General features: G+C 39.3%; 1 protein-coding gene across 1 annotated transcript in view; it reads left to right on the top strand.

Annotated features, from left to right (window-relative positions):
• Positions 1 to 8,862, top strand: part of DNAJC13 (DnaJ heat shock protein family (Hsp40) member C13) — a 163,704-nt gene extending 154,842 nt beyond the window's left edge. Inside the window, 2 exon segments of the mRNA XM_027546014.1 lie at positions 2,439 to 2,538; positions 7,997 to 8,862. Coding sequence (XP_027401815.1) covers positions 2,439 to 2,538; positions 7,997 to 8,103 — 207 coding nt within the window. The 3' untranslated portion in view covers positions 8,104 to 8,862.
• The last annotated feature ends 3,301 nt before the right edge of the window (positions 8,863 to 12,163 follow it).

Raw genomic sequence — 12,163 nt, 5'->3', positions numbered from 1 at the left:
CCACTTTTTAATATGCTGTCTAGGTTTATCATAGTTTTTCTTTCAAGGAGCAAGTGTCTTTTAATTTCATATCTGTAATCACCATCTGCAGTGAGAGGCTCTTTAGTTCCTCTTTGTTTTCTGCCATTAGAGTGGTATCATCTGCATATCTGAGGTTGTTGATATTTCTCCCAACAATCTTGATTCCAGCTTGTGATTCATCCAGCCTGGCATTTCACATGATGTACTTTCCATATAAGTTAAATAAGCAGGGTGACAATATCCAGACTTGACATACTCCTTTCCCAGTTTGGAACCAGTCAGTTGTTCCATGTCTGGTTCTAACTCTTGCTTCTTGACCCCTGTACAGGTTTCTCAGGAGGCAGGAATGGTGATCTGGTACTCCCATCTAAGCATTTCCCAGTTTGTTTGATCTATACAGTTTGATCTACATAGTCAAAAGACTTTCATGTAGTCAGTGAAGCAGAAGTGAATTTTTTGGAATTCTCTTGCTTTTTCTATGATCCAATGGATGTTGGCAAATTGATCTCTGATACCTCTGCCTTTTCTAAACCCAGCTTGTATATCTGGAAATTCTTGGTTCACATACTGCTGAATTCTAGCGTGAAGGATTTTGAGCATTACCTTGCTAGCATGTGAAATGAGCACAGTTGTACAGTAGTGTGAACATTCTTTGGCATTGCCCTTCTTTGGGATTAGAATGAAAACTGATCTTTTCCATCCCTGTGGCCATGGCTGAGTTTTCCAAATTTGCAGACATACTGAGTTCAGCACTTTAAAACACTTTAAAACAGCATCAACCTTTAGGATTTTAAATAACTCAGCTGGAGTTCAGTCACCTCCATTAGCTTTGTTCATAGTAATGCTTCCTAAGGCCCACTTGACTTCATGCTCCTGGATGTCTGGCTCTAGGTGAGTGACCACACCATCGTGGTTATACGGGTCATCAAAACCTTTTTTTGTATAGTTCTCCTATGTATTCTTGCCACCTCTTCTTAATCTCTTCTGCTTCTGTTAAATCCTTACTGTTTTTGTCCTTTATTGTGCCCGTCCTTGCATGAAATATTCCCTTGATATCTCCAGTTTTCTTGAAGAGATCTCTAGTCTTTCCCATTCTATTTTTTCCCCTCTATTTCTTTGCACTGTTCATTGAAGAAGGCCTTCTTATCTCTTGTTGCTGTTCTCTGGAACTCTGCATTCAGTTTGCATATCTTTCCCTTCCTCCTTTGCCTTTCACTTCTCTCCTTTCTTCAGCGACTTGTGAAGCTTCATCCAAAAACCATTTTGCCTTCTTGGATTTCTTTTTCTTTGGGATGGTTTTGGTCACTGCCTCCTGTACAATGTTATGAACTTCCATTCATAGTTCTTTAGGCATCCTGAATGCCTAGTGGTTTTCCTCAATTTCAGCCTGAATTTTGCAATAAGTAACTGATACTTTGAACCACAGTGGCTTCTAGGTCTTGTTTTGACTGACTGTATAGAGTATCTCCATCCTTGGTTGCAAAGAACATAATCATCCTGATTTTGGTATTGACCATCTAGTGATGTCCATGTGTAGAGTCATCTCTTGGGTTATTGGAAAGGCATGTTTGGTGTGCCAGCATGTTCTCTTGACAAAACTGTTAGCCTTTGCCCTACTTCATTTTGTACCCCAAGGCCAAACTTGCCTGTTATTCCAGGTATCTCTTGACTTCCTACTTTTGCATTCCAATCCCTTATGATGAAAAGGACGTTTTTTGGGGGTGTTGTTAGTAGTTCTAGGAAGTATTCTGGGTCTTCGTAGAACCACTAAGTTTCAGCTTCTGTGGCATCAGCAGTTGGAACATAGACTTAGATTACTGTGATGTTAAATATTTTTGCCTTGGAAACGAACCAGGATCAGATTCTGTTGTTGAAATTTCACCCAAGTACTGCATTTCAGACTCTTTGTTGACTCTGAGGATTTCTTCTAGGGGATTCTTGCCCACAGTAGTAGATATAATGGTCATATGAATTAAATTCACCCAGTCCTGGCTATTTTAGTTCACTGATTCCTTCTAACAGGTCACATCCATAGTTTGAAAGAGTGCTTTAAGTTTTAGCTTGAATTTTGCAATATTTTGTCCCCAAATCGCTTCCTCAGAAATACTTCATGAGCCCACACCACAGTCAGCCAGTTGTTACTATCACATGAATATCTTACTGCCCAAATTACATGCAAACCAATAAGTCTGAATAGTTGAGTTCAAGTCTAGAGGGAGGACTGATTTAGGCATTTCTTTGGGTCTGGTTTAATGAGATGTGCCTGGTGTAGAGTGTGTGATGAATGTCTCGGTTCATCTTTGAACCTTTCCTGAGTTGGCCTCTTTGGTTTGTCTTGGAAGTTTGCTTTTTCTTTTTAATCTAATCTACCAACATCCAGTTGGTTTATGTTCAAAGAGTTTGTTTTACTTCCCTAGGTGAATGAAATCCTGTCTCGTTCTTCAGTCTGGAGTGCCTTCAAAGATCAGAAACATGATTTGTTTATTTCTGAGTCACAAACAGCAGGATACCTCACAGGTAAACCAAAGCACACCCAATTCTCTTTCCTAAGACATATGGCAGTAGCCATATGGACCTTCCTTTTGCCCTGTCTAGATTGAAAACAGCATTTAGAGAGTTTTCCTAGATTCCTATTATAACTACCCATCTTGGAGATGTCATGGACGTGCAGTGGACCCCTGATTCTAGCCCAGACAACATACGGACTATTGTGGTGTTGAATGTATGCTGAGTACAAAGCGGACTCTGATCAGTTTTTAACCCAGTTAATCCAGGATGTCATACTTTATATTTTGGGTATGGCTGTATTAAAATGTTTATCTTGAACATGTACATAAAGAGTGGAGAAGTATTTACTCAGAATTATCAGTATCAGAAACATGATAGCATTATTCCATTCTGTCAGATTAATAGATTGAAGTTCCAACTATGCACACTCACATGTCAAATATTTTTTCTTCTAAGTTACCAGTGACTAATCTGTAATTTTATTAAATATTTAAGGCTTGTATTCTCATGGGAGGAAATATATGGGTGCCATAAAGGAAAGGATATTTTGCTGCCTGGGCGTCAAAAGAAACTCCAGATATTTGTCCATTTGGCACACTTATTTTAACATAATAATTCTGAAATACTCATTTTCATATTGGCTTCTGTTTAAAAAGAAGGTCATAGCATTAAACTACTAAATGCTGAAAAATGAAATATAGTCTTTGGTATTAAAGTTTTTAGTTTGAAATTAACCTTAGGAATATTAAGTGGTTCTTGCCATTGCCTGAAATTATAGTGTATTTTTTAAAATGTCAGCCCTACAACCTCCTCTAACCAGAGATGATGTAGGTAAATTAAGAGAAAAAATTACTACCCAATATTTCTCATACCAGTGTGACTATTTTAATTATCCTTATCGCTAGTATAGAAATTTATAAATCCTGAAGACTAAATCTTGACTAATCCAAAATAGGGACTTTGGAGAAAGTTTGCATGGTTTTAATTTTAGGATTGATTGTGACATTACTGCTTTTTTCTCACTGTGACCTCTTCAATATTAATCCACTAAAATTTATAATCAGAGCTGTAGAGTTTACAAACATGTGGTGCTGTGCATGTGTGTACATAAGAGTAGAGGCCATAGGTCTCCCTTCTCACTTTCCCATCACCTGCCCTATGTTGGCTATGGAGAGAGATACCTAGAATACGGTCTTAGTCTCTTCCAGATCTTTCAAGCTGTAGCTTCTAAGTAGGAGTATGTTCTCATAGACACCCCAAGAACTTTACCTCTTTAAATTCTGCCCAGAAAGTTTACACAATACCACCTTTTTTGTATGTAAGAATTGTATGATTAAAAAATCTGCCTTATTTTTTTCTAGCTCAGAGTAAGCTTACTTAAAATATGACCTTGAAGAATAGGGAGATATGTAGGTTATAAGCGTCCCTAGGAAGGCATCATCTAATTCTTTTGTCCTTGAGTGACCTTCACATCCATTGACCTTACTGGATGGAATAAAAGACTGCAGGTGGTCCTTGATGTACTAACAGCTGTGGGTCAAGTGGTCTGTGGTTAAAATACACAAGAGAGAGGGATTTATCTTTAGAGACCTAGAGTTTCTTTCAAAATGATTTGGGTCCTCAGCCCCACCCTCATTTCCTAATATTATAGAAAAAGTTCAGGGATTAAATAGATTTCTGTCTTGCCTTTCTTTTTACTGGGATCCTTGTGGTGGCTTCTGAATGAGTTGTGAGAAGCACCTTTGATGAGCTGTAGAGAGTGAAGTTTAGCAGAAGAGAAAGGCTTGGGTTTGTGAATTTTTTCACATCCTTGGTCCAGCTCAAGGGGCAGAAATTCTAATAAAGCCATCAAAGTGGAGGGTGGTATAAATCCCACCCTGGAAAGGGCCTCAGGTTACTGTGTCGATTGTGAAGGTCATTGCTGAAGCCTGCAGTCACATCAGTCAACATAGGACAATCTGGACTAGTCCTGAGCTGTGTTGGCCCCCAAACTGTCCATTTCATAGTGCATCATCAAGTTGGTATGTTCTTTTGTTGTGAAAGTACTGCCGGTTGAACTGATGTGTATTTATTGCTCGGGTTACCGATTCTTTTTTGTGTTTGAACTTTTCTGTTGATGTGTTGCATGTCACTGTTTGATAAAAGGGGCAAGTACTTCTAATAATGATCAGATCTCATTATGTGAAACTCCATGGAGTGTACACAATGTTGTATTGAATTGGAATTTTAAATTTATTCCATCCTGCCTTCAGTCTTGAGAAGATTCAGATTGTACCAAGCCCCTCTCTAATCAGTTTGCAAATAAAATAAGGTACCATGAGAACAGAAGTCATCGCCAGCCCTTTCTTCTGATATGTGGACTTATTTAGGAGATGGAGATAAAGTTAATTACTATTTCAAAATAAGATTGGAATGACCAAAAATACATTTACGATTTTCTTCGTGGCTGCTGAGAAAATGTCATTCAGTCACATGCTCAGAGTTTGGAATGAAAATTAAAATATTCTAGGCCAGATTACTCAGTGTTAATAAATTGAGATGAGACTAACTCCCTAGCTTGGCATATTGTTATGTCTTGTGATAAATGTTCATCAAAAGTGCCTCAGTGGAACTTTTCCTGTGGTGTGGATTAGCTGTATCTGCTCACTGTCCAGGGCCCTGTGTTACTTAACCATTTCTTAGGTTCTAGAAGAGCTTGGTGCTGACAAGCATTTCAGCAGTGAAAATCCTCAAATTTCCTCACCTAGAAAATCAATAGAGAAAGAAAAAACAGGGAAAGGAAGAGAAACAGGCCAAGGCGAAGATGATTTAGGAGCTGGGATTGGAGATGAAGAACTTTGTACTGTACGCTTAATTATTCTACTTAATTAGAGGCAGGTAGAATAGTTAACTTGGCTTCCTAAGGTCGTCAAAGGGAGAGAGGGAGTGTTTCTTGGGCCTCTCATCAGACTAGTTCATTAGATCTTTGCACAGTTGGGTTTTTTATTACCTTTTGTTTTTGTCTTTATATGTGTCCAAGACTACACAGTGGGAGCCATGTTAGGAAAGATTTCCTAAGGTCAGTGTCAGTTTATAGTAGGGCACTGCTGCTGAGGCAGGGCTTCCTTTTTCTTTTTTTTTTAATTTTCCCCACTGAAAATCCCATGTTCATTTTCACCAAAGCCCACACTCCTTTCACTACTCCATTGTGGTAGCCAATTCCGTCTGTGGGATTCTTTGTTGATTTTTATCTTTTCTCTTCCCTCTTAACTCCAGCAGCCTTACACGTGTGCCATGCACCCCATTTCTGGCAGACCCTACTAGACCCTACTCTTTGCTCCCACAAGTCTCTGGAGAAAACACTGCCCCATCCTAGCAGCCTGTAGCTTCCTGCCCCTAGAAACCAGACATGTCTGGAAGAGGCCAGAGATGTGAGGGAGAGAGCATCTCAGACTTCATTTAAAAAAATATCAGGAATTGACCTGTCTTTCCTAAAGAGGCAAATGGTGGCACTAGAATTTGATCTCCCCTGGATAATCCTTCAGGGTCCATCGTTCACAGTTTATATTTTAGCCCAGAGGTTCCCAAACTTTCTCAGTTCACAGTGCCTTCATAGCTTAGTGATTTTTTTTCTTTATCCCTAGACCAAAAGAAATAGTAATTAATTTTATTAAGTAGTTACATTCAAACAACTTGAGAGTAGTCATATGGTATCCAACAGATGTCACTGTGTCTCCAGATTTAAAATATTCAGTGGTGTCCCGGAATTTGCCCCAGAGTGCCTCAGCATGTAGTCTGAGAACTATATCCTTAGTCCGTTTTCTATATTTAGCACTCATGATTTGGTCTCATAATCAATTCGTTTGATGTGAACAAAGTTGAGCCCACAATCAGAAGTGCTCAGGGACTATACCAATCTGGAGTGTTCAGGGGGTTATTCTTAAGGGTTTATTCCCTAGCAATCTTGCTGCTGCCTAGGGTCCAGAGTGGAACGTTGGCAGGAAGTAATATAATGGTGTGGCACTGTAGCTCTGAACTGCCTGTCAGTGGGATGTGTCTCTGCCTGTCAAGGGGGTGTGTCTCCTGTCCTCCCTACTGTCTCTCCTGAGCAGTCTATGTAAGGCCTGGTGTCCTGATTAATTGACAGCAGGGGTTGATAGATGTAAGCCCACCATTCCTTAAAAAACAGAAAATCCTTAAGTTTTCTAAGTTCAAAGTTCCAGGTGCCTGGGCATTCCAGGTGGCATGTGGCAGTTCATGCAGGCTGAGTTGTCTCTGGCTGCGTGTAACCACATGCTACAGTGTCTGCTTTCTTCAAATCCTCAGTACAAATGCTCAAGAGGTTAAAAAAAAAAAAAGATAAATCTATATTGTTCCCTTTTGTCCTACTTCAGTCCCTATTAGACCTTAGCCTTTCAGCCTGCTCTGCTGTTTGCACTTCCTTACAACTTCCCTTGCTGCTTATATTTCTTTTTTCCCCTCAGGTGTCTCTCCTTCCCTTCTCACTGGCAGCAGCCCCCTTCACCTCAGGAGCGGACTTTAGATCCGCTCCACCAGGCAGCTTGCTAACTTCTGTGTAGCTCTCTGAAGCAGGTAGAGAACCATTTTGCTAAATGCATGCCACTTCCTCTGCCTTTCTAGTCCTAACCCTTCAATGTTCCCTAGCCGTTTGCTTTGTTTCCTATGATTTCAGCTAAAAATATTGCTCAATATGTAGTATTATGCTATAGTACAGAGTCTTTTACAAATACTTTGTACAGTTGTGCAATGATTCTGAGGTGTAATTAAATGTCCCTGCAGTGTTTTAAGTTAAACTAGAAGGCTATATGCTCATAGGACACATCTTAATAAATGCTGGGATAATGGCATTTTTGTGCACTAGAGACTTAAGAGTCAAGACATATAAAACGAAAATACTAATACCTTTTCCATAGCATTCATGTTTTGACCTATGACTAGGTGTCCAGAGTTTGCCTTATCTTTCTCAGAGACCCTTGTTCATTTGGTGTTATTTGTTACAGTAGCATTTTTGTGCACCAAATGAAAATATGTTTAACTTAAGTATAGATGGAAGTGTTTTTGTTGTGAATTTCATCAAGTCTGACTTTTGAATGGGCTAACTCGAGTACAGAGTTTCTTTCCCATTTTTTTTTTCCTCATTTGACATTAGCTATATCTTTCAGTGCCCAGGATTTTTTTTTAAATGAACTTTCCAGATGTGAGAAGGGAAAATTTTTCCATGTTTCCTCACCAGTGTTACTGTCTAGCATAAATTTTGAAATGATTTTTAACTTTGTCATATAGTAAAGGCAAACCATGAAAATGGTGTTGCAGGTGTTTGTTAAGATTTTGTTGTATGCTTAGATAATCCTAAAAGACTGCATCAGGTCCTTGTGATGGGATGCTTGACCTGGTTCTCACATTTTCATAAAGGTCGGTGTTCTCACATGACTGCTCTTTAGAAGGTTTTCCTTTTTTTCTCTTGCAGGACCTGGAGTTGCTGGCTACCTTACTGCAGGGACATCCTCATCAGTCATGTCCAACTTGCCGCCTCCTGTAGACCATGAGGCAGGTGACCTTGGCTATCAGACGTGAAACTTTCATGAGAGACAATAAACGCTGAAAGGCCAGTGCCCTGTCCACATTCCTCCAGCTGATCCATTGAAGAAAACTCTTAACTGCCTTTCTCCTGGATTCATGACAGTGTTATTCCTTTTTCTATAAATATATTTTTATTTAGGAAAAAAGTCAGTGATTCTAATTGTATCACGTTGTAAGAAAGCACTCTGTGGATCAACCTAAGTGGGTACACAAGAATTTTTTTTCTTGATGTATGTAAGCACATTTTGTTCCTTTATATCTGTTTACAAGACTGTGAATCAAAAAGACAAAGCTTTCTTCCTAGTTTTTATAATGTTTTTTCGAATTAGTGTGACTGTGGGTTGAACTGCAGTCTACAGAGGTTGGGAAATCAAAGTCACTGAGCCCCCAGAAGGGCATCCCCCTCTCCTGCCTCAAGTCTGCCTGGCTGTTCGCCCATCGTTGAACACTTTTAGGTTCTGTCCTTGCACCTGTTCACTGGTACCCTCTCCTCAATCATTTAACCTCCTGAGAGCTCACAGTACTCGTTGATATATATAACTGGCTTTACCAAATTGAATGAAAAAGGAGCTTGTGCAAAAAAATTTAAAAACAGATGTCAAGATGTTATGTAAGAGATTAGTGTAATTGTGAAATGTTCTATACATTATCAAATATATAAAGCTTTCTATATTGAATGTACATTATACAGATCATTCATATGTGTACATAAAATTTTAAAAATAAAGGGAATTGACTGCTTTGTTAATGATATCCATTCTAGTTTAATTTTTCCCTTTAAAGACCTTACATTTTTATTTCTAAGATAGATTTAGTAGTGGTAGTAAACACAAACTTTGCCTCACATTTCCAATATATCATACAGATAGCTACATTGACATACCTGATCATTCCTAAATCCCTTCATTAATATTTCAGCACATCTATATTTCCAGGCACAGCATCTCATTTATTTTTCACACAGTATTCAAGGAGGGGTCAAGCTGTTAATAAATAGTTTAATGTGTGTGACACATTAACTACAATATTTTTAAGAGGAGAGATTTAAAGAGGGAGAGGAGGTTTCAAATAAAGATTTCAGCATTCAGGTCATCTTAGGTGATCACAAACTACAAAGAAAATATAAACATGTAAAATACATATAAGAACCAAGTTTATTACAGAGTTGGTGTGCAAGAAGAGCTGGAGTAGACACTTAATTCCTATCATAACTTACTCATTGAAAATTGTACATCAGATTTATTATTTCTTGATTTAAAGATTATGGAGTAATGCACCCATGTAAATATTTTAACATATAATTAGGATTTGTTTCTAAAAGGCAATAGTTTGTCATAAAAATATGTTCATTGAGAGATATTCTAACAGCTGGTTTTGAGTAGGTGTTTTAAGAGAGCATAATTGAACACAATATATTTCCTTTAAATACTAAAGGAACATGGATATTGTGGGATAATTATAATATTTAAAAGTCAATTTAAATAAATATGTAGTTGTTGATTAACAGCTCATCTTTATTAAGCATTATACCAAACATTTTATAAAGTGTTGTACATGCATAACTTCATTTAATCCTCAGAGCAAGTCTCATTTGATATTAGCTATATTGCTGATATAATTCCCATTTTCCAGGTGAAGAACAAAAGCTCAGAGAGGCAACACTGCTCAGAGGCAAACTTACTGAAAGTCACAGTATTAGTAAGTAACAGAGTAGGAAATCAAAACTTACTTTTACTTGACACTATTCTGAGCCACTGTCTGGAGGTAACCATAATATCAAATAGGTATATGTGACTAGGAAGAGTAAGTTGCTTGTTTTTCATTTTTAAACTGTTTTGTTTTGGGTTTTTTTGGCTGTACTGTGAGGTATGTGGGATCTTAGTTCCCCATCCCGGAATCAAACCCAGGCCCCTTATATTGGGAGTGTGAAAACCACCAGGGAAGTCCCCATTTTTAAACATTTTTATTGTAAACTTAAACAGGTACAGAAAGTCTTACTGAAAAAATTAGTTTAATGAATTATTATAAGGCAAATCACCTTTGACCTCCCAGCCAGGTGAAGAACTTTGCCAGCCTTTCCAGTAGCCCCATCATGTTCCCCCATCAGAATCATCTCCCCTCCCTCCAAAAGTGACCTCTTGTCTGACACTTCCTTGTGTTCATTAGTTCATACCCGACGTGTACATCCTTGGACACCAGAGTGGTCTTGCTATTTTTCTTTTTTAATTTCTTTGAGTCTGTTAATCTGGCTACCCTTCCATCCCTTTTCCCCATCACTTGTCTGTCGAAGTCCCCAGGACCATCTAGCTTGTTGATTTTCCCACAGTTGGAAATTGCTGATCAGACTCCTGATGCAATTCAGCCTTGTCCTCTATTCTCTCTGTGGGTGGAGGTTTTATCTGAGGTTTATGCATGGGGAGATTTGCCCTGAGAAGAAAAAGTAAGACAGCATGAGCCAGGTAACAGGAAAGTAAGTATAGAACATCTGGAGGGGTAGGATATTGTGGTGTGGGTGGCATATAGGGATCCAAAGAGAACGTAACCTGAGATCCAGGGAGGAGCCACTCCAGCCCTGTGCTGAGTGCCAAGCTGAGGCAATAGCATCACAGCAGGCCTCAGTGTGATTCACAAATGAGAGCTGTGCTTTTAAATACAATAGGCTGTGATCAGTTTGGTATGTTTGTTGAGGGGGAGGGTGGTGAGAGCTGGCAAAACTGAAGGACACTAATAACACACAGCCCATCTCAGGAGCAATGCAGGGGACGAACACTGAAATGGGCAGAAGACCACTCCTGGATGTCACCTGTAAGCCTGAATGAGGATTGTCACTAGATGGTCAGCTCAAGAATCCTTTTCAGCCAGGAAATTCTATAGTCCCTTTCCTGATGCATAAGTTGCCCATTATGTGATTAAATGTATCTAAATGCCTAAACTTTATTAGGATTTGGGGAAGAGCAATTTGCAGAAAATATTACAGATAACCTCAGTCTGTTTCTGGCATCCCATTGACGAGGAATTTAACTTCCTGCTTGAGTTTTTAGGAATGCATGTGTGTTAAGTTGCTTCAGTCATGTCTGACTTTTGTGACCCCGTGGACTGTAGCCCGCCATTGGATTTCTCAGGCAAGAATACTAGAGTGGGTGCCCATGCCCTCCTCCAGGTCATCTTCCTGACCCAGGGATTGAACCCGTGTCTGTTACATCTGCTGCACTGGCAGGCGGATTCTTGACCACTAGTGAGCGCCACCTTGGAGGCCCCCTCCTATATGATATAAACTTTCCTTTTAGTGGCCTGAGGGCTGTAAGCAATGAATGCAGACTTCCTTGGGCTTATTCCCTTATCTATAAAATAATGCTGATCATCCTCAACCCATCCTTCCCAGGGCTGTTGTGAGGATTAAATACTGCTGTGAGAAAAGGTTGGTAAATGTGAGGCCTGACCCAAGTGATAATGTTGAGCTGCTGTTTCAATAGCAGTTCTTATTGTTTTCATTCTTGGAATCAGGAAGAGGGTAAAACAAATCTCAAGGACCTTTAGATCAACCTAAAGGGATTTGTAATTTTTTTTTTTAAGTAGTTATGTTGCTATATAATTGCCAACTAAAAAGTCATTATCTTGGCTGAAGAATCAGAGATGCCATAATCTTTGGTCAGCAAGGCCATCTGTTTCCTACAAACTGAAACATCTTTTCCGTTGGTCTGCTGCCTGTTTACCAGTAGATAAGGTCCAAGAAGCAAGAATGACTTAAATTCACTTCCAAATTGAGAAGCATGCCTGACAACCAAGTTGAACGAAGAGTTCTGTCCTAAAACTAAAACACAGACTGTTTACGCAGTCAAATGAGTCTCGTTGTAAATGTAGAATTCAGTTTGGAGTCCGTGGATTAGAAAAAGCTAGAGAATCCTGAATTCCCTGGGAAACTGACATCTAGCAGGCAGGGCTGCCTGGACAACAGCAACCAGCCTCGTTTGCATTTCTATATGAAAAGACCAGAAAAACCTTGACCTGCAAAGGTCCAGTGGGTGGATACAGAGGGATGGCAGTCCTGCTGATC

Source organism: Bos indicus x Bos taurus, chromosome 1 (genome assembly GCF_003369695.1).
Source record: "Bos indicus x Bos taurus breed Angus x Brahman F1 hybrid chromosome 1, Bos_hybrid_MaternalHap_v2.0, whole genome shotgun sequence".
In the NCBI taxonomy this organism is placed as follows: domain Eukaryota; kingdom Metazoa; phylum Chordata; class Mammalia; order Artiodactyla; family Bovidae; genus Bos; species Bos indicus x Bos taurus.
The sequence above is the reverse complement of the archived record's forward strand: the minus strand, read 5'-3'. Positions and strand labels throughout refer to the sequence as shown.